Source organism: Anser cygnoides, chromosome 1 (assembly GCF_040182565.1).
Source record: "Anser cygnoides isolate HZ-2024a breed goose chromosome 1, Taihu_goose_T2T_genome, whole genome shotgun sequence".
Taxonomy (NCBI): Eukaryota; Metazoa; Chordata; class Aves; order Anseriformes; family Anatidae; genus Anser; species Anser cygnoides.
The window spans coordinates 102,597,011-102,622,772 of record NC_089873.1 but is presented as its reverse complement, the minus strand read 5'-3'; the positions used below and the strand labels follow the sequence as shown (position 1 = coordinate 102,622,772).

The 25,762-nt window shown below is 52.2% G+C and overlaps 3 protein-coding genes across 6 annotated transcripts in view; 1 reads left to right on the top strand and 2 right to left on the bottom strand.

The window, feature by feature from the left end:
* PHB2 (prohibitin 2) overlaps positions 1 to 25,762 on the top strand; it is a 167,319-nt gene that overhangs the window by 51,681 nt on the left and 89,876 nt on the right. The gene's annotated exons all lie outside the window — the stretch shown is intronic.
* Positions 5,775 to 15,607, bottom strand: ENO2 (enolase 2). Of its 2 annotated transcripts, XM_048051572.2 has the most exons (12): positions 15,458 to 15,607; positions 12,308 to 12,399; positions 11,357 to 11,452; positions 11,028 to 11,086; positions 9,904 to 9,973; positions 9,618 to 9,751; positions 8,585 to 8,807; positions 7,914 to 8,111; positions 7,584 to 7,785; positions 7,269 to 7,377; positions 7,070 to 7,128; positions 5,775 to 6,721 (listed from the first exon to the last, which is right to left on the bottom strand). In XM_048051572.2, the coding sequence occupies exons 2-12, from the start codon at positions 12,390 to 12,392 to the stop codon at positions 6,652 to 6,654; spliced, it is 1,305 nt and encodes a 434-aa protein (XP_047907529.1). In that variant the 5' UTR covers positions 12,393 to 12,399; positions 15,458 to 15,607; the 3' UTR covers positions 5,775 to 6,651. The 2 variants fall into 2 exon arrangements, with proteins under 2 accessions (XP_047907529.1, XP_047907528.2); XM_048051571.2 differs by lacking the exons at positions 11,028 to 11,086; positions 12,308 to 12,399; positions 15,458 to 15,607 and having other exon boundaries at positions 11,357 to 11,443.
* On the bottom strand, positions 16,017 to 23,868 carry LRRC23 (leucine rich repeat containing 23). 3 transcript variants are annotated; one of them, XM_048051576.2, is made up of 7 exons: positions 23,045 to 23,868; positions 22,832 to 22,944; positions 21,780 to 22,033; positions 21,556 to 21,683; positions 17,139 to 17,275; positions 16,402 to 16,563; positions 16,017 to 16,153 (listed from the first exon to the last, which is right to left on the bottom strand). In XM_048051576.2, exons 1-7 carry the CDS (start codon positions 23,525 to 23,527, stop codon positions 16,123 to 16,125), a joined length of 1,308 nt encoding a protein of 435 aa, XP_047907533.2. In that variant the 5' UTR covers positions 23,528 to 23,868; the 3' UTR covers positions 16,017 to 16,122. The 3 variants fall into 3 exon arrangements, with proteins under 3 accessions (XP_047907533.2, XP_047907532.2, XP_047907531.2); XM_048051575.2 differs by having other exon boundaries at positions 16,402 to 16,624; positions 17,139 to 17,269; positions 23,045 to 23,858; XM_048051574.2 differs by having other exon boundaries at positions 16,402 to 16,624; positions 23,045 to 23,842.

The window sequence follows — 25,762 nt, the reverse complement described above, 5'->3', positions numbered from 1 at the left end:
GCTGCAGAAACGTGCCTTTTAGGACCCGAAGGAGCACTGCGATGGTTGCTGCCACAAAGGGCTTAAATTCGCCCAGAATGCTAACAATCTGAGAAATTCTCCCCCCCCCCCCCCCCCCCAACCCTTCCCGTGCGTGGGCTCCTCGCTGTGTCAGGAAAATGGGCTGGCTGCCGCCGCCGCCGCTCTCCGTTGTTCGCAAAGTTCAGGCTGGCTCCAGATGCGTATGGCCATTTTGGGAAAGTTGTGGTCAGATGGGGACGGGAACTGGGGAACGGGGAGCTGGTTCGGTTCGTTACCTGGCTAGTCAGCGGAGGAGCCAACCCAAGCACGGACTTTGGGTGAGCACACGCCAGGGAGAAGAAGCTAGGAGCGACCAAACGCTGCCCTTACCGACCGCTGTAGGTTTGGGAAGTAAGGCTGGTTGTATAAGCAAAAACCAAGATACAGGCATGTGCATCCGCACGCTGGAACGAGAGGGACTTTGCGTGCATGTGGGCAAGTCCTCTTACTGCGTTCTGGTAGCCTTCAAATACGTAGTCACAAAATATTTCCTCAGCAGGGCCTCCTGTCTCTCTCAGCAAACAGGCTGGATGGTGCTCTCTTGACGGGCGTTTATTTAATACTTCTTATTGTCCATTATATGCCTCCGAGCATTATTTACTGTACAGCATCCAAGCTCGTCACTGAATACAGATGTAATAATCTCCCCGTGGGTTTTTCTGTAGTGCTAATCGCCGCTGCACCCAAGCATTTTAAAAACATCCATAACAATGTCCCCGCAACATCTTTGCAAGCTAATGGCTCCCTATGCTTTTGTTCCACACCCTCTTCCCAGCGGTACTGTACCACTGCAGGGTATTCTTACTTATCCTGGACACAGCACTGCTCTTGGTGCCTCTTGCTCCAGCACCAGCTCCACTGGCACACAGCACTCCGTTGCACAATATAAACATGCCTCCTGTCTCCAGGTGTCGTTCATTTTTTCATCCGTGCTTCTCCTCATCCTACCTCTTTGTCTTGACCCTTGCTGAGAGCCTCCACCCTGCCAGCAGTGATCCTGGGATGCTTTTCTTCACCGCTACTTTCTGTTTTCCCTACATGGTACAGAGCATTGAAAAAGCTATGGCTAACATTTGAAAAAAAAAATAAAAATTTTGAGTCACCAGTCTGAAACATTTCAGAATACTGAGTATTTCACAAAGGTGTTACACTGACAAGAATACACTCTCGATCCCAAGCACAGGTGTAAGCATTAACTACTCTAAGAAGTGTCTCACCAAGGAGAGCTCTGGAAGATTAGAAATAATATTATTATTGCTGTTGAGGTAGTCACATCTGCAATTGTCACTGCTGTTTCAAACTGTCACCTTAGGAGCTCAACAGCCTTGCATCCCAAGCTGATAATGAGTGTGATCCTTAGAGGCCAAAGTGATGATTCAAGAAGGGAGGAAGATCTTGTCAAAACCCCTGCTTTGTGGACAGTAAACACAAATATCCAAATCACTAAGGTAGCCTGTTGTCACCTGGGGAAAAGCTGCCGTGAAAGCTACAAAATGGGACAAACAATGGCTGTTATTGCTTCAGCATCTCCACATTCGATCTAAATAATCTTCTTGTATCAGTAGCAGCAGGCTGCCTGGTGGCCCCACCAAGTTTATTTAAACACAAAGCCAAGTCCCAGAAAGTATTCACGTCATCATCTTCCGTAACTGAGTCAGTGCCTGAGATCAAAATTTTAGCTTAAACAAATTTAATTATCACGATTTTAGTGTCCTTATTTACTTCAGGGAACAGGCAGACACCCCAGGACCTCATGAAAATTTTAGTAGGTTTAGCGCTGTTTCCAGAAGTTGCTGAAAGGTGGCCTGTCTCCTGTGATGCCTGCAGTCTTGGTTTATGAAATGACGTCAGAGACATGATTCAAAAAAGAAACAGGACCGAGGGCAGGGTAACAATTTGCATTTTGTGTAATCCTGACTTCTGAGGACTTAATTGTGGACAAAAAGCAGCACCTCCATTAATAAGGCTGAGTTTTTCAGCCAAAGGAACAAAAAACAGCAAGTGAGAGGATTGCTATGGGTGCTGTCGGTTCCCAAAGGCAAAAAACTATTTCCCCTTCTCAGCTCAGAAACCCTCACAAGCTGATGTAACACTACACGCTACTCTGATTCAGAGGGGTTAGTGCAAGCGGGAAATGGACAAGTGAAACATGCGTCCTTGTGCGGAGAGACCGAGGTGCCTGGCTGGGGAACACGGGAAATAAGATGAATTGAAATGCACAGATGGAAGACCTTGGACAAATCAAGAGCATTATTAGCTGTATGAGGAAGGATACCTGACTTAGGGAGTCTGTGAGCCAGCTAGGAGGCTCAGCAAGCGGGCATCAAGGTTGCTTGGGTGGAGCTGGTCCTCCCTTGGGGTGGGCAGGCAGGCCATGCAGCATCCGTGGGGCTCTTCAGCTGCATTCTTCCACTCTTTTCTGAATCCGATACCGTGGGACAAATGGTAATCTGAGGAACGAGAGGCACTGGCTGCGGTGTATCCTTCTTACAGAAATATAGACGAGGGAGATGCTAATAAACTGGATGGAGTCCAATGAGGTGGTTAAGGTGCTGCAGCCCGTGGCATGAAAGGGGAAGCTGAAGGAGCTGATTCTGTCTGTCTGGAGAAAAGAAAGGTTAAGGGGGAACTAATATCTCTCTTCAGTTCTTTGTTTTTTTGGGGGGGGGAAGTGGGACTGAGGAGGTTATAGCAAAGTCAGAGCCAAGATCTTCTGATAGATGGACAGTGAAATGGTTTCAAAATTTGCAGGGAGGAAAATTCTAACTAGGTAAAGGACAAACCTCCTCCCTGAGAGTTTCAGCATGGGCACAGGTGCCCAGAGGGGCTGGGGAATCTCCCCTTGGAGATGTTCAGGAATTGTCTGTCCAGTGTACTGAGCAGCCTGACCTACCTGGGGTCAGCCCTGCTTCACGGAGGAGCTTGGCGTGGAATGTCCAGACATCCCTTGCCATCTCAATCCTTCTGTGAAACTGTGGTTCTAAAAATATGCAGAGCCCCGTTTCCCCTTTTGACAGTACAGACACACAGCATGTAGTAATATCCTTGATGAGAAGAATAATCAAGCAAGCCCTCTAGCCTGTGCTAGGCCTGGGGAAAGGCTTTCTGTCACACAGACCCCAGCTAGGGCCACACAAGATGGTGTCTCTTGGCTCGTTCTCTAAAGCTCATACAAATAGTACTTGTGAGCTGGTGTTTATTGGTAAATGAAACACTGAAAAGGTAATAAACTTCATTGCCTAGCATAAACAACCTCCCAGCAATGGCTGTCCCACGGTGGAGATGGCTTGGTGACTCCAAATGGAACGATGACCTGCCTCAGCTTACCATTTCATCAAGCTAATTGGGCCTGGGCTACAGCTCAGGGAGCTGTTAGTTGTGGAGCTTCACTCATCCGGCGTTCCGGCAACCTCTAGAAGTGAGGAGGTGCAGAATGGCAAGGGTGGCAACCTCACCCATCACCCCAGTTCAGCTGTCTGAGACATATAATGCTCTGGTGAGCTCTTCTTTGCCCGGCAAAGTGAGCTTCATGATATCCTCCTGTGCAACCTGCCTGCATTTAGTCTTCCAGCGGCAGAACCAAACACTCTGCTTCATTCCTGTAAGGTGCTGAGCACATTATAGGAACTACCCAGCACCCATTTTTTTTTGAGCTCTTGTCAAATGTTTTACAGAAAAATGTCTCTGACAGCCTCCTGCATTAAAGACATTGGTTTTACAAGGTTTAATACCACTCCATCATTCTGTAGAGAGACTAAACAAATAGTGGAGAAATTCAGTTGCTCCACATCGTTAAGACTTCCCTGTGCACCCCACAACAACCCTCATTCACTGACATTTCCCCTTCCAGCTCCTTGATGGGCACACACACCTATTTTACCACTGAAAGCGTGATTCTTCAGGCTTCAGGGGGCTAGTGTTAAATCATCCCTTTAACAGCTAGACATTGCTCCGAAAACGCCATCTAAACAGAATATGGTTTGAGAGTTAAAGGAAAACCAACCCAACAAATGTTTCCCTTAACAGATACTGCCGTATCTCCGCCCCACCTCTGGATGCACGTTACAGCACAGCAGCCTGACGGAGACAGCGGCTTGTACAACAGGAGTCCTCAGGTGCAGGAATAACAAAGTATTGGGGCATTTCTATTACAAAGGAACTGTAACCAAATCTCCGCCACTGAGGCAAAGGGAATGCAGTATATATCTTATGATGTGCTGGCTGAGAATAAATATTTGTAGTGACCGAAGTAAACATACCAGTCGTATATTCTTTATAGACATTGTGCTGTCAACGACAAACTCTTTTGATTCAGGAAAGCCACCAAGGTGAGGCACTGCTACGATGCAACGCGTTCACACGTCTTCCCTAAGGCAGGGACGTGGCAATACCTCACAGCCCGTAACTCTTCTCTAACAAATTATTTCCACAACGCCGGGGCATACACACACGGATACCGTGCTGCTACAGCGCGGCTGCGTTTGAACGGGCAATGCAGGCTACCTGGTGGACTTCGCTTCCTTCCCTCCGCAAAAAAGAGCGAGGGAGGGAATTAGGGAGGCTGGGGGGTGGAACGGGGAGGGGAGAAGCCCCAAAAACGCAAACCGCCTGCCTGCCCGGGGACCGCATTTTGAGGTGAGGCGAAGGCTCCGGCACGGGAAAATGGAGCTTTCCCCGCGGCCGTGCCCGAACTACAGCTCCCAGAAGGCAGCTGCGGCCCCGCCGCCTTTGCTGGCGGTCGTCGCGGCCCCCCTGGGCCGTCCACGGGGGTGTGGGGCGGGATGCGGGTGTTGGGGTGCGCGCCCCGTGTTTGGGGTGCGCTTGGGCTCCGCAGCTGGGCTGCTGCTCCCCAGAGCCCGAGGGGGAGGCTTCATGGAGAGCGTGGGTGAGAGAGAGGTGGCCTGCAGCTGGGACACAGTTATTAATTACTGGGGCACGAGCTGTTAATTGCTGGCAGGGTTTGTTACATGTTACTGGCGACCCTGCTGGATCCAACCCTCTTTCGACTCCATTCTCCTTCCCATCCTCTTTTCTGCTGTGCCACAGCCTTTGTCTTCCCTCGTCGAACATACTCCTTTTTCCTGCGTTATTTAGGAAAGAATCAGCAGTGAAATGCCAACGTTGATTTGTAAGTGTTGGCTTCAAATTCTGAAGTCCAGGTTGGGACACAGCCTTGGGGCATGTTGAACAACCTGTCTGTACCCTGCTCACCGTGAGAGACATGGCACGCAGTGTGGTTAGGCGAGGAACCTCCTGTAACGAAGCTGAGCAGGAGGTTTGCAGGAGCTGAGTGTGCCCAAGCACACAGAGGGGCTGCTGGCTGCTTTTTCTCTTCCAAAACCCTGTAGTTGCAGTTTACCATCAGTAGATGTCAAGTGGGCAGCTGGCCTGCCCTGGGATCTGACGCGTCAGTGCACAACACAATTAAAACCCCTGCACAGCAGTTCTTCGTGCAGTGTGGTTTGGTGGGGGATTTGCACCCTCCCACCTGCCCTTCCCTTGATATTCCCCAGCTGGGTGCACAACAGACAAGTTTGGCTATGGGACGGCTGTGAAAGGAGCAGGGGAGGGGTACCTGGGCCTTGCCTTTCTCTTGTCAATCCCTTCTGCTTGCTTTTAGTTACCTTTCCGCACGATCCTCTTCTGCTCTGATGGCAAAATGTTCCCATTCCCCAGATACTGACGTAGAGAAACATCAGGCCAAGCCAGGCATCTCAGGTGTGAAATACATTTTAATTGAGTTTAGGGTTCTGTAGTTTGTTGCTCTGCTGAGCATGGGCTGTCCGGAAGGTAAAGCAGACAGAGGTGGAGGAGAGGGTGAAGGAGTGCAAGAGGGATGGAAACAGAGAAGGTCAAGAGGAGCAAATGAGAGCATGTTAATTTTTATGACTGTGTTTTAATATATCGCCCCACAGCACTATGCGCTGACCCACAAGACCTCACAGAGCCCGGAGGCTGACAGCACACACACAGACAGCCAGTGACGGACAGTGGTGCACTTCAACACCAAGCTGCTGGCAAGCACAGCTCAACACAGCACAGCACTCAGAGTGGAAGGAAGAGATGCTTGGGTCCCACCACGGCTCAGCACAAACACACCTGGGGCACGATGATGCTGTAGGCCAGTACACATACACCTACACACATGCACAATGAGAGCGAGCCACTGGTGACACTCGTCCAAACACAGCTACAGGTGCGACACTTGTCCAAACACACCAGCCGACGCACATATGTTCACGGCACATACTTCGGTGTACAACGTAAACGCACTGGGCAGCACGCTCCCATAGTCTAATATGTGAACAGAGTGACTCAGACATGGCCCTGCACAAAAATAAAAGACACAAAATGCCTAGATCCAGAAATGCTTATGACCCCAAAGCAAGGGACAAGGTGCAGACCTCTCTTTCATCCTTCACCTGGGTACATCTAGCCAGGGATACCTGAACTCATGCGGCTCTGAGGTGAGAGGAAACCAGGTGACAGAGGGGGAAGAAAGAGCAAAAAAGGAAGCAGTGGAGGGAAGGAGGATTCAGAGTCTGTGATGTGGGAAAGAGCAGCAGGGTGGCTGTGCCCTGGGGACAATGTTCAAAGAACACTTGGGTTGCGAAAATTGTGTCCAGCAAAACGTGCTTCATCGCCGAGCTCTTCCTCAATCCTGCAGGAGAGAGAGACAGCAAACATCAGGCCCTTGCTGTGAGGGAGCATCAGAGGCACCAGTGTTTGAGGGGTAGAGTGCATCAGCCAGGAAGCTGAAATGGGACAGAGGAGCTCTGTTCCCACCAGCTGCTGGGGAGGGGGGGAGCACACCACCATGCCAAGGAGGAGGGAAGGAAGGAAGGAGTCTGCTCCAGAGATCTCCCCAGGTTCCTACTTTCACCTCTGTACTTTGTCTTCTTAACATTTCCCCCCTAAGCCCATCCTGCCCTTGGGCTTTCAGCTTCTCCCACACCATTTAGTTATTCCCCATTCTCTTGTTTGTGTTTTTGTCCCTGGAGCCCCTTACCTCATGAGCTGGTTGTATTTAGCCAGGCGTTCAGACCTGCAGGGAGCACCCGTCTTTATCTGTAAAGCATTTCCCAAAACAAAACACTGTAAGCCACACTTACAACTTGCACCAGTTTCCCCATGGGGGGAGCAGGGGATGCTGTCTTCACACCTCTTCATTTTCCTCCAAGCCTGTGCATAGCCTGGGTTTCACCTACCTGCCCAGTGCACAGTCCTACAACCAGATCAGCAATGAAAGTGTCTTCGGTCTCCCCAGACCGGTGACTCACCATCACACCCCAGCCATTCTCCTGGGCCAACTTGCAGCTGCAAGGAGCAAGAAATGCAATCAGTAGCTCCCCCTCCTATACCCACCACCTGAGTAGGGGGAGATCCAGGCACCCTCTCCTCCCACCCTCAGCATCCTCTCTGGTAGAGACACAGGTCTATTCGTCCAACGAATAGCATGACACCCTGCTGCGGTTCTTCCCCAACCCTTTCACAGAACAGCAGGGGCAGCAGGGTGGACTCACGCTTGGATGGCCTCCGTGACAGATCCAATCTGGTTGACTTTGAGCAGGAGGCAGTTGCAGGCCTTCTCTTCAACAGCTCGCTCAATGCGCTTGGGGTTTGTCACCGTCAGGTCGTCTCCCACTATCTGAATCCCAACATTGGCTGTGAACTTGGACCAGGCCTCCCAGTCATCTTGGTCAAAGGGATCCTCAATGGAGACCACTGAAGGGCAACAGAAGAGACAAGAGTCAAAGCTTACCTTTCTTCCCATCCCCAAAACATGGAAGGGATGCACCCGTTATGTATGCAACACCAGTGCTGATTCCCTACTGCCAAGCAGAGCAGCTCACCTGGATAATCACGTACAAAGCTTTGGTAAAGGTCACCAAGCTCATCTGCAGAAATGTAGCGGCTTGGGTCATCTGGGGACTTGAAGTCCAGGTCATATTTGCCATCCCGGTGGAACTCAGAGGCTGCCACATCCATACCGATGACAATTTTGTCTGTGTAGCCAGCCTTGTCGATAGCTTCCTTGAGGAGCTCCAGAGCTGGAAGGAGGAGAGTTGCATTCAGGAGGGTCAGCTCACGCAGAGAGCTCTGACTTCCAGTAGGAACCTCCCCTAGGAAGATCCTGAGAGCAGGAGCCACTGAGAGTCTGATGGTGTGATGGGAGAGGGAGAAAGGAGCCCAGAGCACAGCAGAAACATGCCACTGGGCTGTGGATGCTGCATCCAAAGGGATGAGCAAGAGTTAAAATACAATACCACAGCTCAGTGACAAGTCATGGAGAGGCCTTGTAAAGGTCTGCACATGTACGAAAGATTTGTATGGAGAGGCTGTGAACAGATCAAGGTCACCCCAAGGAGGAGGAGCTTAGAAGCCATCCCCTAACACAGGAGGAGGTCGATGTCCTCAAGGCATCATATTGAACCAATGTTTGGGGAATGCTGTGAGCTGGGTGTAGAAGGGCCTTGGTCACAGCATTGCAGGCAGGGATACCCCATCTATGTGTGGCTCTCACCTTCACTGTTTTCCAGGATGTTGGGGGCAAAGCCTCCCTCGTCACCCACATTGGTAGCATCCTTGCCGTATTTCTCCTTGATGACACTCTTGAGGTTGTGATAGACTTCAGCCCCAATGCGCATGGCATCACGGAAACTTTCAGCTCCCACAGGCAGGATCATGAACTCCTGCATGGCCAATTTGTTGCCTGCATGGGAGCCTCCATTGATCACATTGAAAGCCTGGAAGAGTCCAGAAGAGAATCAGAGCTGAAGGAACCTATCTTGGTGCCGCCTGGACAATGGGTAAATATGGCCATTCATAGCATACCATATCCCACAGAATAACATAACATCAGCTGCAGAGCATCAGACCAAACCCACATACAGCCCAGGATCCTCCTTCTAACAGTGGCTTGAAGCAAATGACTGGAGAGGACTTTCCCACCAGTTTCCCTCTTGGAGTTCTCCCAAGCTGTATATGTTTATCTGTGCATTCAGCAATGCTACATCAGGCTCTCTTCCAAGACCTTTCTCCTTGGCCCCAAGAAAATTTTAGCATCTACAATACCCTTTGTGAAGGAGCTTCACAGAGCAGCTACCCTTGTCTTGAACTGTGCCCCAGAGGGTTCACATGATGCCTCTCTGGTTCTTGTGCTAAGAGGGAGCAGTTGATCCTCAATCAACCTCCACCACAATGTCTGTGTCCTTCTCAGCCCCTCTCTTCCATATTGAAGCCTCGTAGTTTACATAGTCCTTCCCTTTACAAAAGCTGGTCCACATCTTTTATCTCTCTCTTATCCTTTCCTGAGTCTTTTCCAGTTCCCCTCTACCCTTGTGGTGATGGGGAGGGCAGAACCTTATGCACCACTCCAGGAACAGGCCTTTTGTTCTTGAGTCCTTCCCTGACAAATCTCAGGCTTTAGCTTGCTTTCCTGACAATGCATTCGGCTGATGTTTCAGTCCTGTATCCCTTCCTTCTCTACCTCCCAACACACTCTTTGAAGTTTCTTTAGAAGTTTCTGAATGTGGATGTCAAGGACAGACTCTTACTGGCACAGGAAGGATGAGATCAGAGTTGCCAGCCAGGTCAGCAATATGCCGATACAGGGGGACATCCTTCTCTGCAGCTCCTGCCTTGCACACAGCCAGCGAAACTCCCAGGATAGCGTTGGCACCAAACTTGGCTGTGGGCAAAAATTAGGAGTTAAGCTTCTCTAGTGCCTCCCTCCTGCCCCACAGGTGCCCTTGCCAGACCAGCCTTGGTCTCGCCCACTCCAATCCTCCCTCCGCCCACCTGTGCTCTTTAATTCCCAGACCAAAATAAATAAAAAATTACATTTGTTCTCTGTGCCATCCATCTCAAGCATCAGATTGTCAATCTTCTCTTGATCTACAACAGAGAGGCCCTGCAAGAAAGAAAGAGCTCCTGAGAAGGGGAGGTTGAGAAGAGTAGTTGTCTCTCCTCTGTGAGGAAGGAGATGTCAATGCAGCAGCTGGGGATACATGGACCTTTTTTTTGGCTTGTGGGGGAATATATACACACAAAGCTCTGGATATCAGTGCCTTGGCATGTAGTCAGATTAGGTAATCAGGATGATGCTACCGCAGTGCGGTGTAGATACACCTGCGTTGGATAAAGGATCAGCAGCAGCCCAGGCGAGGCCACACAGAACTCAGCACACAGGACTCACTTGAGGATTTACCCAGCCTTTTGGCATCTTCCAGGGAGCTTTGTGGTGCTATGGCTACACAGAAGCTTGGCAAAACAGTACATGCTCAACCCCAAGCAAGCGAATGTAAACTGGACGGAGCCGTGCCTGGGAAGGAGGTGGAGAGCAGGGTGAGGGCCAACACGGGGAGCCCTCCACCAGGCCACGCATTTCTCAGGGCTGAGGGGAGCTGGGCTCTCAGCCAGACCCCTCACAGGCTGCATGGGGCGCGATGTGTGGCATTAGCTCAGCTCTCTTCAGAGCAGGCTCCAGGTCTTTGGCCGTGAAGGGCTTACAGATGTGACACCACCCACCGCTCTGCAAGGCCGCAGGCTGTGCAGGGGGTGCTGCCAGATCTCGCAGAGGTATGGTCATCGCTCACCACACCGTGAATGCTGCAGGAGAAGAAGGTGGGACAAAAGGGTGTGAGGTTGCAGACGTGTGGATGGTATTAAGTGCTTGAGGAGGAGCACATCTGAAAGAGGGAGAGAGCTCTACGTGGAGCACCAAGGGCATTAGTTAGGCCGTACAGATGCTGCAGTGGACCGGGTAGGGTTAAATCCTTTCTACTCAGAGAAAAGATCCCTGCGGACACATACAAGCATGAAGGGCAGGGGGGTGTGCCCGGGTTCACAGAGCATCACTGTGTCTGTCAACCCAGTGAGATGAAGAGAGGCAGAAACAGAGATCAGGTGGAAAGAGACGGAACAGAGTAAGCGTTCAACAAGGGAGAACAAAGAGAAATCCTTACAGAGCCCACGAGAGCTGGGGCGACAGTGCTGTTGATATGATCCACGGCCTGCAGGACCCCTAAAGAAAGGAATAGACAGAGAAAGAAAGAGAGAGAGAGAGGGTGAGGCAAAGAAGAGAATGGAGAGAGGGAGGGAGAGGACCAGTAGATAGTCTGAGAGAGGGAGACAGTGAGGGGAAGATCGAGGCCTGATCTTTCACGTGACACTAAGCCTGTGCCTCCAAGGTCCCACGGAGGGCACATTGCATTAGTGGATGAGCAGTACCCTCCGGTGGAGCCCCCTGAGCAGGCAGCCCCAGATAGAGGGTGCAGAGCAGGCACCTCCCCACCTTTTCCAAGGAAACGGGACTTGTCGTTATCTCGTAGCTCCAGTGCTTCGTAGATACCAGTGGATGCACCGCTGGGGACCGCTGCTCGAAACATGCCTGAGGGAGAGCAAAACGTATGTGTGAGTAGAGCAGAGGACGAGAAGGAGAGAAAGCTCTCATGCGTTCTGCTTCTGGCGAAAAGACACAGCAACCATGTATGCCAACAGCCCCACTGGCTGCATACGGCTGGTCTTGTCAGAGGTGGAACACCAGAGTAAGAGAAAGAAATCCACACAGTGTTTCCAGACTGGTAAACCTGGATCTCAGCCACTAAGAGGTCTGCGCTGTTCCCAGAACTACAGATTACGTGCAGAACTCTGACTTTTCAGCCCTCGTCCTGGTACCCCTACCTGCACACTTCCAGAGGCAGACTGACACACAGCTGCCAGACTGGGGCTGGATTTTTACCTTGGTGAAGAAAGAAGAGACTAGTTGGATGCCACTCACACTCCTCACGCCTCTCATCCCACCTAGCTTTTGGCCCAATGCAGTTGCAGCTCTTCCATTTGAGACACATATATGCCTGCACAGAGATGTCAGGGACAAACCTTCCCACAACTTCATGAGCATGGCCATGGATGTACTGCCAAACTCGTAACGTGTCCCAGGAGCAAAAGCACAGCTGCAGGAGGGCATTGCGTGGATAGAACATAAATATATATATATGTCTACGTTAATGAAAATAACCACCCCTGCTACTATCAGACACCTGGGCCAAGCCATCTGCACGGCACTCAGCTGCATATGTCTCACAGAATCACAAGTAGGAACCAGAAGATTTTTCTCTTTCCCTGGGATGCCGTCTGCTGGGAGCTCACTGATCCTACATGCTCTCGGCCGAGGCTGCTGTGCAGACCCAGCCCCTCTGGCACGGGCAGGACTTTCCTGCACCTCTCGTCCTCACCCGCTTACCTTTGTGTGTGTACAAGTCCACCTCAACAGTGGGGTTCCCACGGGAATCCAGGATTTCTCGGGCGTGGATCCTCTCAACCGCCATGGTGAATCTGTGAGCAGAAGAGAAGATAATGCTCAGCTCTGAGCTGCTCTGAGAGGCCTCAGACTGTACTCAGGACCTGGTGCTCACCCTTCTAACGTCTGGGCAGCAAGAAGGATGCTCAGGGAAGAGCTATCTTAGGGGCTGGAACTCAAACTCCAAGCAAATTTAGACTAGAGGGGAGATGTGAAAACTGCGATCCAAAGCCTAGAATTTGGGAACCTACCCATATTTTGTCCGGGAGCTGATGCTCTGTTTCAGTCCATCCCACCCCTTTACCTCAGACAACAAGCAGGGAGCTCCCCACTCTTGCCCTGTGCAGCAGGTGTGTGCCCCCCCTTCCCAGGGCTTATGGTGGGAGTCAGGGCAGCAGGCACAAAATGCCACGGGAGTCAGGGCAGCAGGCACAAAATGCCACAGAAGCCCGGGCAGCGGAGAGAGAGGGCTGAGCTGGCACAGCCCCAGCCTGGTGCCGGGGCTCCCAGCACCTCACTTTTCCCCACGGGGGGTGAGGAGCATCCCTAGTGGGCCCAGGGGAGCCCGTGCTGTGCCTCTGCCTCTCCTCACCCCTCCGCAGGCCGCAGCAAGGGGAGCTGCCCCAGGAAGGCGCCAACCCGCAGGGCACCGCGGCAGCCCCTGTGAGGGACCGGGCCGGCCGCACCGAGGCCCGGTGGCCTGGGCAGCCATTTTGCGTGAGGATGCAGTGCCTGACACAAAGGAGGAACAGCTCTGAGGGCGGAGGGAGGGAAACATGGCTGGCCCAGGTGCTGGGGCTGCCCACAGCTCACGGCCCCACCATGCCCGAAAGGATGCAGGAGGTGTCTCCGTCTGATGGGGGTGGGGGTGGGGTGAGGGTGAGGAAATCTGACATTTTGGATGCGGCCGTTGAAACCTGAGGAGGAAAACAGGCTTGTGGTTGAGGATGGCCATTTGGGAGAGCTGCTTTTGCTGGAATTTTCTCCCTAGGGTCTCCAGAATAGCTCTGTCCACCCCATCCCACCTTCCAATTCCCCCAGACTGGCCTTGCATGTCTCCCCACTTCCCCCAGCTAGCTGCAGGGCTGTGCAACGTCGGGGAGCAGCCCCGCCAGGAACGAGCAGGATCCTGCCAAATGTCTGTCACTGCCACCCCCTGCCATCGCCAGGTTTTCTCCCCCTGGCTCCCCCAGATGATTCATTTAAAACTGAGTGGAGCTGGAACCATGTGAACTCACTGCAGGGGCCAGGCCTGGGGGGGCAAGCATGGGGCAGCAGGTGTTTTTTTCTCAGCCGGAATCGTGCCTTGGTCTGTGTACATGGGGTACGGCCAGCACAGGAGCTTGGCCCATGTATGTGTGTTGGGGCTGCTGCAAAAGGGCATCATGGCAGGGAGAGGGGCTAAGAAACAGGCTGGGAAAGCCAGGGTCAGCTCCTGATCCCATTGCCTCTGGTGCATGGAAATCACGGGGATGTGAGGAAATCGCACTCTTTGAAGTTTCATCAAAAGCTTGCAGTGCTGGGGAGTTTCGGTGGGGGAAACCAGGACTCTCCGAAGCCTATGCGGGGGCCCTTCACGGTGTCCATCTGGGCTGGGATCCCCCTCAGCCGTGCTGGCAGCGCTCCTCACGCCATCTGGCACACACCGCAGGAACTTCCTCCGGAGCCGTGCCTGCGCAGCTGTGAGCTTCCTTCACAGCAGTGCCCTGGCTGTGCCCCAGCAGCCTCCGCAGGGGAGGGAGGACCAGCACCCTGTTAAAGTGACTCTTGGCACAGCGGGGGCCTGACGACAAGACCTGTGTCAGATGCAGTGCTCCTGTTTATGTGATCATGTCGCCCCTGTCACATCCCTCTGCCTGCATCCACCTGCCCTATTTTGGGGCAGCTCCAAGGAAGCCAGATGACAACCTTGCTAGCCCCACTCCATCACTACCTGGATCTCTTCTTCCCCCCCCCCCCCCCCCATATCCTTTTCTCCACTTCTGCTGCTTCCCCTTGTCCCCCCTGCTGTTTGCCCTCTGTCGAACAGTGCAAAGAACCACCCTAAAATCCCTGGCGTCAGCTGCACTGTCCTGAAAGGAGGTCAGAGGCGGATAAGCTGGGATAAGGGATTGGGACAGAGCCATAGCCGGGAACCCGTTGACACAGTGAAGAGGAGAGGGCAGCCAAGCTGGAGGCAGGGCAGCCTCCCTTGAGCAGGGGCTGGGCAGGGCACCCTGGCATTGCCCCTGCTGCATCGCCTTCCCGTGGGCGCTGCTTCGTGGCAGTGCCAGTCACCAGGGCGCTGCCTGAATAAAGTCCATGCCGCAGCAAGCCCCCTTCCCTGCCGAGCAGGCCAGAACTGCACATACCTCTCCCCGGAGCCACCACCACCACCACCACCAGTCCTGCGAGCTGAGGACCCGGTGCTGCTGCGATTCCCCCGGGCTGGGCACTGCTCCCAGGAAGCCCGCACTGCTGCAGTGTCGTGGCTGATGCAGCTCTCTCCTGCTCGACTGTCACCTCCTCTCCCTGCTGCCCCCCTCCCCCTGCGTGGCGTGGGGTTGCGATGATAGGAAAACGTTTCCCCTCCTCCCTCCTTCTCCCAGGGACCAGGCTGCGCTCTCGTGTTTGTGTCAACACCTCGGGAGACTGGGGGACGGTCTGCTCTAAGGCTGGGTCCTTTCCCCAGCGGTACCCAAACTGAGCTCTGCCTCTCCCCACTCCCAACCCCTTCCCCCCGGGTAAGGCTCCATCCCACAGCATCTCCCTGCAGTGCCCTTGGGAGCACCACCTATGTTTGCTGGTTGCCCCCCCCCCCCCCCCCCACCTCGAAATCTCCCAGATTCACGTCTGAAATGATCCTTGCCGGGGGGGTAGGGAAGGAGGGAGCACCTGAAATTAAAATAGGAGAGAAAAGTGAGCAGGGTGGGGGTGAGGAGAAATCGGTGGGAGGAGCAGGGGGAGGAAGCGAGGGGGGTTCGGTGGCTAACGCCGCTCGCCCGCGGTCCTTCTCTGCAGGGACCCGGGTACGTGCGGGGTTTGGAGGGCACAGGGTGCGGGGCACGGGCACGCGTGCAGTGAGGGGGGCGCTGGCCACGGGGGGACACTTACCTTCCTAGGGCGGGGGCGAGCGAGAAATGGAGAAAGTGCTGGCGGAGAGGAGAGAGGCTGGAGCTGCGGAGGGATGCAGGACCTCAAGGGGAGAGGATGTGTCCTCTAAGCCGGCGGCGGCGGCGGCGGCAGCGGGATGGAGCCGCCCCTGATAGGGCCGGGACGGCAGCATGTGACCCGGAGCTGCGATGAGTCAGGGTTTAGCAAAGCTTTGCAAACAGCACGTAGGGGATGGAGGCAGAGAGAGAGAGAGACAGACAGGGCACAGACAGAGGCAGATGAGGGTGAGAGAGCCGGGGGATAGGAGTGGGTGGGCAGGATAAACAATTCCAGACACTCCAGTCTCATTAATTGTTTTTATTCAAATCAGAAAATCTTGTAGGATTTTTGGAGCCATAAATCAAACCACACAACTTGTAACTCTCCCTTTTCCCCTTTTCCCTCTTGGGCCTGCTTCGCATATATGCGTGCAGTGACTGCAGAAACACTGCAGTAACTTAGGGCAGCACCCAGGAGCAGGGTGGGTAACCCTCCTCCCTCCGCCAGGGGCAAAATGAGGTGAAGGTAGCTCTGACGCCTGCAGCTCTTGCTTTGCCAGCCACACACGGGGGAAGGCATCTCCAAATCTTCACAGGAAACAGGTATTAAAACCCGGGGTCACTCAGTCATATCACCCTGGAGAGACCCCTCCGTTTCCTGAAAAAGGAAAGAAGATGTTAAACGCCTGGCTTCTTTTCCCCTTTCACCTCTCACTTGTGCTATTGGGGCCAGGAATGGCAAGCAGGTTGTGAAGCCCAATCTATTGCAGGCTCCTCTGCCCTTGGGACTGACCTCCCTCAGCCCTTTCATCACATAATCTAGAGGAGGAGGGGCTTATCAGCATGCCTGATCCTCTGTCTTTACATACTTCTTACTCCCCACCCCCTGCCCTGTGCTGTTCTTACCTTTTCCTCTTCCTGCCTTTTCTGACGGATTTCATTTGCCTCTGCACGCTCATCTTGCTCGAACGATTCCTTGTCGAGGCGTTCCAGGCGTGGCAGCAGGACCAGGACCTCCAGCCGGTAATTGGGTTCATCAGAGCATGGATTGTCCAACAGCACCAGCGCCTGCAGCATGGGGAGTACCTGCAGTTTTGCCACTTCCTGGAAGGTGCTGATCCCATTGTTCCTTTAGAAAAGGGAGCACAGTGTGCAGTAGAGATACACGTAAGTAAGTCAAAAGGACCCCTCAGAGCAGTAAGCTGACAAGACAAAGCAAAACTTAGCAGCATGACAGACCATTGACCTGTGATCTAAGATCTAGATCTGTCTGGAGCTCCCCAAAGTGGGGGACAAAACCAACATCTCCTCTGGATTTCTCTGTGCTCGAACAGCCCGTTGAATTGTCTGATGTTGCCATTTCCCTTTATAGCAAATGCCTGGAAGTAAAGGGCACTTGTGGTCAGGGCCAGTACGCGAAGGAAAAGTATGATGTGGGATCTGGGAGTGACTGGAGAGGTAGAGCTTTTCTGAGAAGCTTGAAGAAGCCCTGGCTGTTACAGCGCTAGATAGCTGAGCTAGTTAAAGGCTGTAAAGTTCAACCCATTCAACTTCCAGAGAAAACAGAAAATCCTAGCGACCTAAATGGGAGTACAGCCTGATGAAAGGGTCTCTAGTCCCGACACGAAGCAAGGAGGACCCACCGTAGATTGAGGTACCGCAGGCACTTCATGCTGCTACAGAATCCATCCAGGGTTTCAAGCTGGTTGTCACGCAGGTGCAGAGTTGTCAGCTGCTCCAGCGCCTCAAGGCCCTCAAGGCTCCTGATGGCGTTCTGGGCCTCAGCAGGGAGACAGGAAGACAGCAGGAAAAAGAAGAGCACACAGGAGAGGGAACAGCAGTTATTTCTGGTCTGTCGAGCTCTTTCTACCCTTCAGACTCCCTACCACTCCTAAGCAGCCTTCTCTGAAGCTGGGCGTCATACATACATAACAAAGGAGGAAAGAAGGCTACAAAAACTGCACTGGAAATTTTAGAGATAGAGGATGAAATACCTTGAGAATGTGATTGCAGCTCTAGGCTTGCACCTCTGTTTAGGATCTTTGATGCCTGTTAGACTCACAGAAAGTTAGATGGGAAGGGACCTCTGGAGGTCTCTATCTAATACCTTGCTTAGAACCAGGCTAACTCCAAGGCTATGTGAGGTTGCTCAGGGCCTTGCTTGAATGAGGTCTAAGTATTCAGGTTCAGGGACCAAGTTTGCTGAAAAAGAGTTTCCCGTACCATCACCTGGTGACTGAGACAAAAAACGTGCCAGATGAGACTTTTTTCTCCAAGACAGCCTCTATTTATGCTGGTAGAGACGTGCCATGATTCAGATTTACCAGGGCATGTACTACTGAGTCACCTACTCTACTGCCAGCACAACATCCATGGCAGTGCCTAATCTGAGCCCCTGAGCAACTGTGTGGAAAGCAAGGACCTGAGCATAGCACAAATATAGTTAAGGCATGAATCACCAGCCCCTCTCAGTCACACAGTCCATGTAGTCCAGGGATCTTCCAATGTCAGCTGCTTCTCTTACGGGAGAAATCTTCTGCCAAGAAGTCTCCCCTTCTAATCCTCTAGAACGAGAAGCAGGCTGCATGATCCTGGCAGAGGCTGCAGGGATCTAGGGGTTGTTGGTTGATTTAAGTGTTTCTTAGTATAAAATTTATTAGCTGTCCAAAAGAACAGCTTCTTGCAACAAATCTGACAATTTTATGGCAGGAAGAATTTGCCTTATCAGTTTAAAATTCCCCATCATTGATTTCATTCACTTCACTGTGATCTGTTTTATGAGATAGGGAAGCACAAAGTTCTTAATTTCAGCAATAGTTTCACAGCACATTTTTGGCTGGAAAAGACCACTAGAGGCCTCCTGCCCAACCCCGGGCCAACAGCAGTGCTAGCATCAAAGCTGGATCAGGATGCTCATGGTGTTGTGCAGCCAAATTTGGGAAATCCTTGGCAATTACATCATCCCCGCCACATACTCCAGCCCAGAGCTGAGCAGACTTCACTTGCAATTGTGGCTTAGGGCTGTAGTCTCTAAGGATGCAGATACACGAACAGGAGACGGAGAGAGCTATCACCTGTGTTGGGAGAGTTATTTTTCTCCATATTGGCTGGAATGGTGCCACGTTTAGGATTTAGGAGGAAAATAATATTGATAACACACTGATGTTTTGGTTGTTGCTGAGCAGTGCTTGCGGAGTCAAGGACTTTTTAACTTCTCATACTGCCCTGCTAATGAGGAGCTGGGGGTGCACAAGAAGCAGGGACACAGCCAGGATAGTTGACCCAAACTGGCCACGGGGATATTCCATACCACGTGATGTCAAGCTCAACAATAAAACTGGGGGGAGATGAGGGGGGAACACACTGTTTCTTGGGGTCTGGCTGGGCATTGGTCAGGGGGCGGTGAGCAATTGCATCACTTGTTTCCCCTTTCCTTTCCTTTCCTTTCCTTTCCTTTCCTTTCCTTTCCTTTCCTTTCCTTTCCTTTCCTTTCCTTTCCTTTCCTTTCCTTTCCTTTCCTTTCCTTTCCTTTCCTTTCCTTTCCTTTCCTTTCCTTTCCTTTCCTTTCCCTTTCCTTTTTCCTTTCCTTTCCTTTCCTTTCTTTCCTTTCCTTTCCTTTCCTTTCCTTTCCTTTCCTTTCCTTTCCTTTCCTTTCCTTTCCTTTCCTTTCCTTTCCTTTCCTTTCCTTTCCTTTCCTTTCCTTTCCTTTTTCCTTTCCTTTCCTTTCCTTTCCTTTCCTTTCCTTTCCTCCTTTCCTTTCCTTTCCTTTCCTTTCCTTTCCTTTCCTTTCCTTTCCTTTCCTTTCCTTTCCTTTCCTTTCCTTTCCTCTTTATCTCAGCCCACAAGTTTTTATCTTTTTCTCACAATTTTCTCCCCCAGTCCCACTGAGAGGGGGAGCGAGTGGACAGCTGTGTGGTGCTTATCTGCCTGCTGGGCTAAACCACAACAGTGTCACTGTGCTCTGTTCCTTTTCCATACCCAGGCAGTGATATAGTGCAAGCCCAAGTTTAATAAAAGGGGCACAGTCTGAACTGGTGGGGTAGGAGAACAGTTCGGGACAGGGTCACTTTGTGAAACGACATTTTGTGGAAAAGGAGGACTTCAGTGGAAATTGGACAAGGGAGACTCTGGACCTGCTGGGCCAAGTAAAGAGGATAATTTGATGAGAAAAGAAGGAAAGACTGAAATTTAGTGAAGGTAGTGTGAACAAATTAAAAAAGCCAGGATGGATTTGTAAATTCCACTTCAGAGGAAATCAGGAGTGTGTGTGGGAATTAGCGTGGGGAGCTCACAGACCACTGGTCTGTGAAATGAATAGCAACCTGCTATCACTCTGGCTTTCTCCATTACATCAGTGTGAACAGTTTTAAAGGCTTTGGCCCTGCAAGCCCTAACAGGACAACGCAGAACGGATTTTTCCCCTTTTGTTTCTTAAATCAAAGAACATTACAAATGACACCTTTAATTAAACGATCACGTCATCACCTCACCTAATATACCAGTTCCTCACATAGATGTGATGGCTCCATTTCATACGGAAAGCTATTATAATATGTTCCCCATGACTCCCTCTCCACTGCTTGTGTACCCCGACCTTGCTGTAGCCAGTCTTTGTCACCGCTGCTGGACAATGAAGAGGAAGTAACACAGCCCTACTGACAGCAGTGATCTTGAAGCTGATGCGGTTTGAAGCGCCACATGGTACACAATCAGCTCCTGTTTTTCAGCCAGTGGGTAGAACTTTGTGAATGCTAAATTTCTTTGGTAACTGTGTCATACATTAACCAGATTTGATTTAGTTCCTTTAAATTGACCTTTGAATTCCTAACGGATGGATGCCTTGAACCCTGTCCTTGCGGCATCAGCTTCATCTACCTGTGGCTCTAGTAATACCAAAACCTTTACACAGGAAGCAAAGCACTACTGGAAAAGATCCCTCTCCAAAACAGTTTAGTAAGCAGGTGGACATGGGAGACAAATTCAGGCCCACAAGACTCCTGAGACATTAGTCGTTTTTTCTAGTTTTAATAATCATGTCTTGCAGTTTGCCTGCTTCAGATGTGTAGCTCAGGAATTCCTCAGCCATGTCAGGAACTTTCTTTAAATATAGATGCTGCTTTTCCTTCCCTCCAATCACCCACTAAAGTGACTGGTTTTACTTAGAAATTGTATATTGTATCTAGTGACTTATCCACTTCATCCCTTCTTCCAGCACCTGTAGTCCTGAGATCTAGTTTTTCACCAGAAAATAGAAGGCAATCTCAGCAAGCAATCTCCTCAGTGCTTTCTGTCAGGGAGTACTGAAGAAACAAAACCCTGTAGCTTTTGAAAACCTTAATCATCTTTAATTGCTTTTTCAGAGGTAATGACTCAGGATACCAATCCAGACTTTGCAACTTGTAGTACTGTGTGATATATGGGAGTAAGCTAACATACTTGCTTCACTTGTGTCTCTAGGATTAAATGTTCCCTGAGGCAATTGTTTATGATATAAGGAAATTGCTTCTTCTATCTTAGTTTCACTGTGATGTTTAATCGGTTTCTTTTCTGGCAGCTGAAGATATATGTGAATCATCTCACTGTGCTGTTGTTAAACTCATATTTGATTAGCCCCATCAGAGAGGAGAAAGAAGCATCACCTCCCCCTGTGCCACCCGGAGCACACCACTGACCTCTGAGGTCCTGCAACAAGCGGAGTGTGACCTTGCCTAACACTGCCAGGAGGAGAATACTGCTGTCCCTTAGGTGGCTGAGAAGGAAGAACGCAATGCACTGAACGTTGCTAACTTCCCTGCTCTCTGCAGAGCAATTACTGGTCAGTTGCTACTTCTTTCACACTGTTTGAGCAGACATAATAGAAGGATCTACCCAAAAGGAGAGACATTTGTTTCTGTAGCTCTCTGAACTCTGTTCCTCTCAGGCTGTGAAGACTGAACTGAATGGGCTAGCATGTAAATTATGCTGCTTTGAAGGGGACAGTGTCTCCCCTCCTCCCACTGCCTGAATTTGCCAGGCTTTGCGGCATCTCACTCCCATTTCCCAAGCTACCTGATCCCTTACCAGATAGAGGTTCTTGAGCTTGGGAAGATTGAACCCTGCTGTGCTCTCTAGCTTGTTTCCTCGCAGCTCCAGGTTATGCAGGCTGAACAGCGCCTGACTCAGGCCCAGCGCTGTCCGGATTTTATTTCCTGAGTGCCAGAGGAGGAAAAAACAATGCGAGAGTTAATCCCACTCAAAGTGAGCTTCCTATGTGCACAAGACTAAAGAGAGGTGGTCTGTATCACCTTTAAGGCTGAGGTTGGCTAAGCAGGGGTGAGTAATGCCCTCCATATCCTTGATGTGGTTGTGAGCAAAGCTGATGATCTGGAGGTAAGGCAGTTCCTGCATGCGGGCACTGGTAAGCAGATTCCCATCCACCTTCAGCCAAAGCAGGTGGGTTAGGCTGCTCAGTGGAGACAAATCTTGCAGCTTGTTCTCTGACAAATCCACATACCGCAGGTGAATGAAGCATTCAAGGAGGCTGATGTCTGTCAAGTCCCTGTGGGAGAGAGGATGTGAATAAAACACCTCTCATATTCCCCCCCTGCTGCCAGCTCCTCACCACACTGGGAAGGAAGGCTTCCTCCTCTCCCACTTCCCTGCTGTCCTAGGAAGCCTTGCTTGAAGGAGGAAAAAGGCAGGCAATAGGGACAGGCCAGATATGCTGTAAACAAGGCTGAATGCCAAGGAGTGGACCTGTGCTCCTGGCACAGGGAGTACTTCTTCCCATTGAACTGTAGCTGTCAGGAGAGGGAAGAACCAGAGCAGAAAAGAGGATAAGCCTGGGGGATGGGTCTGTTAAAACAGCAGTGGCAACACCAAGGACTGCGAGGAAGGACTTTCCTAGTGGGAAAAAGCCAGTCTAGTCACCTATAGGGCTGGGCTTACTGAGGTCTGTTAGCTCTAGGATTATTTGGATGGGGCTGAGGCTCCAAACTGCCCCAAAGCCATCATGGCACTGTACTTACAAGTGCGTATTTTAAAGTTTAGCAGTTATCTGGAGTGGATATTTCTTAAAGTGTCTACGGAGAGGGTGCCCTGCTCTGGAGCCCATAGAGACCACAGTGTAGAGCAACGGATGGGCTCCTCTCACTCTGTGGGGACACAGACACCAGTGTGTCTGGCTGTGGTGGAGGCTCGGGGCTGAATGTGGAACAAGCGCAGGCTGGAAGCAGGGCAGCGTGGTGAACATGCCCTGGAAACGCTCCCGCTGCTCGAGGCCAGTCACTGATGGCCTGTGGCTGCACGGCGGCGCGGGGAGGAGGACTTCTCCTCCCGCGGCGCGTCGTGCACTCACTTATACTTGGCTTCAAACTTGACGTAGGCGTGCGCCAGGCCGTTGCCAGTTTTGCAGAGGAGGGAGAGGCCCTCCTTCAGCATCTCCTCGGTCAGGGGGCACGGGACCAGCGCCTGGGGGACAGAGCACAGCGCAAACACCGGTAAATGGCGGCCAGCGGAGGCGAGGCGAGGCCGGCTGCCCCCACCGGCTCCAGCGCGGGGCCTCCCTCACCTGCTCTTCCTCCTCCTGCTCCGACAGCGCCTCCTCCTCCTCCTCCTGACGGAGGTGCTCCTCCTCGCTCAGCTCCTCCTCCTCCATCCTCACGGCCCCCGCTTCCCACCCGGAGGAGGCGAGGCCGCACCGGGACCCCCTGCGCCGAGCGGCGGCCGCTGCGCTGCCATGGGAGCCGGGGGCGGGCCCGGCGCCTCCGCCATAGCAACCGTGCTGACCGGCAGCGCCGGGCCTCGGCCCCGATTTTCCCGTATTTTCCCCGGTTTTCCCGTATTTTCCACCCAGGGTCCTGGCGAGCGCACCCTGGAATCCGCGCCCCGCTTCCCGCAGCTGCACGCAGAGCGCTGCTGTGCCCCGCTGGGCGAAGCGAGCTACCGATGGCTCCTTCCCTCGCCACCCGTCTGCTAACAGCCCTCCCACCTGATTCCCGTGGCTCGCCGCACCTAACCGCAGCGCCCTGTCGTTTTCAGTAGTGAATCCCATTTGGAAAGCACAGGGCACGCCTCAGGCTTCTCCGGAATCACTTCGCGATCCCCCTCTATACTCCCCAGCGCTCCCGGCCCTTCCTAGCTCGGCGACATGCACAGCTCATAGGAGCGCATTCAGGGAATCGAAGGATAATTTCGGTGGGCAGGGACCACCAGAGGCCACTCGTCCAGCCCCCTGCTCCAAACAGGGCCAGCCTCAGAGTTGCGGTGTGTGACGCTCACCCCCTGGGTGAGCACCTGCAAGGCTGTGGGGCTGGGGAGCGAGCGCTGCACCCCCAGAGCCAGGAGCTCTGCCCGCAGCTGACGGCTGCCCGTGTTTTGCAGCGAATACCAAAGGCCAAGGCCCTACTCCCTTCCTGCACTTTGTCCCCTCGCAGGCTCTGGGTAAAGTCCCTGCAGGGTCGGTGCCACGCTGGCTCTGCTGCTCAGCGTGTGCTGCTCGTGTGGCCAACGCATGACTGTCAGGCACGAGCGTCTCAGGCTCCTGCAGCTCGTGCATCAGCTGCCGTTCCTGCTGCAGAGCGCTCCTCCCGTGCTCAGGACCATGAGCAAGCCACCACCAGTGTCCCCTGCCTCATCCCTTCCTGTAGCTGCTTGACTCCCCAGTGCCCATCTCTTTCCCTCACCTGCATTCACTCCCTGGTCATTAACCCACACATTATGTGGTGTTTTTTCGTTTTTAAACCATTATATCTCCTGCAAAAACGACCCACCATACTGAAAGCTTTCTAGCCGTTGCTTTTGTTTTCTAGGAGCTTTAGGGAGCCCTTCAGAGAATTCTTAGAGTCAGCGCAGGAAGAAAAGCAATGACCTGCTTTTCTTCCCATTCCTCTCTCCTTTATGTGGAAGAATGGACTGGAAGAAGTAATGTGTGTCTGTATGCACACGTTTTATGCGAGTCTTACAATAGCAACATATAGTTCAGTTGTCTTGTTTCCAGATGACCAAAGACCTTTTTTAGACAAGACAAATTATAGACAAATTATACAGAATAAGACAAATTTTAAGACAAATTATACAGAATATACAGAAATACAAGGAAACTGAAATATTTAAAACAGAATTTTTATTCAGGGTATACAAAAAAAAAAAAAATCCCAAACTATACTGATCGGTAAGGAGGCAACTGTTAGGTTAAGTGGTAAAAGCTCCTCTGCATACCAAGAAAGGAGCACAGAGAGACGATAGCAGGAGGGGGAGACAGAATAGTACCCTGGCTATTTGTAGTTTGCTAGCGGACGTCTGTCCTGTTCAGCCAGAGGGGCATGGGACAAGGCTGCCAGCACTGTCTGGGTTCATGCAAGTGCTCTGTCTGTCTGAGTCACTGGTGTGGCCATCCACATACGTGATGTACAGGTGTGTTTGTGCTTGTGCCTGCTGGGAATGAAAGCTCAGCCTGGCCCCCGGCTGGAGCTGAGGGCACGGAGCTGTGGCTGCCTCCTTTGGGCTGTCACATCTGGCACAGTACACTTTCCACAGCAGCATCATGTTTAAAATCCAGCTACTACAATTCTCAGTGAGGATCTGGCGGTATTTCCACTCGACAGAGTTGTGGCCCTTTCTGCCAGAAAGCATGCAAAAAGAAGAAAACCGAGATTGCTGCTGATGCAGAGATTATTGTCCATGACTTTATTCCTCATTAAATGTTTCTGTGCGTCTGTATTCTCCTGAAAACAGCGAGAGCGATGCTCAGCTCCCATCTGTTTCGTCTATGTAGGTCACTTTCCTGGGCTCTTGCCGAGCTGCTCTTCAGGCAGGGTTGGGCAGCAGCAGAGCTGACAGCGGAGCCGCAGCCTGAGGCTCGTCCTGCGAGTGCCCCTGCACGCCGGCTGCTGGCAGCCTTCGGGCACAGTCCATGTCCCTGCAAGTCACCACCGCTCTAATTGTGGCAGGGCCAAACTGAGGCCATGCCCCAACAGCCTCTCAGAAGCGCTTTGTTTGCAGAAGCCGCAGAGATTTCAAGATTTTTTTTTTCTTCCTTTGAAACGTGCTCTTCTGCCTGCTGCTCCCGTCACCGCCGGGCGGGCTGTCCCGGACAGAAGCCGGGCACCGGGGGGCGCTCCGGGACCGGCCGCAGCACGGGGACCGCCGCATCCATCCCCAGAGCCGCAGCTGCAGCAGCTACGGGGGACCTGCAGCATGGCAGAGCTCCTCGGATGTTCTCCTCCTCTGTCCCTTACCTGCTCAGGCTCGGACCACCCTCACCCCCTGCTTTTCATTCACTGCTGGC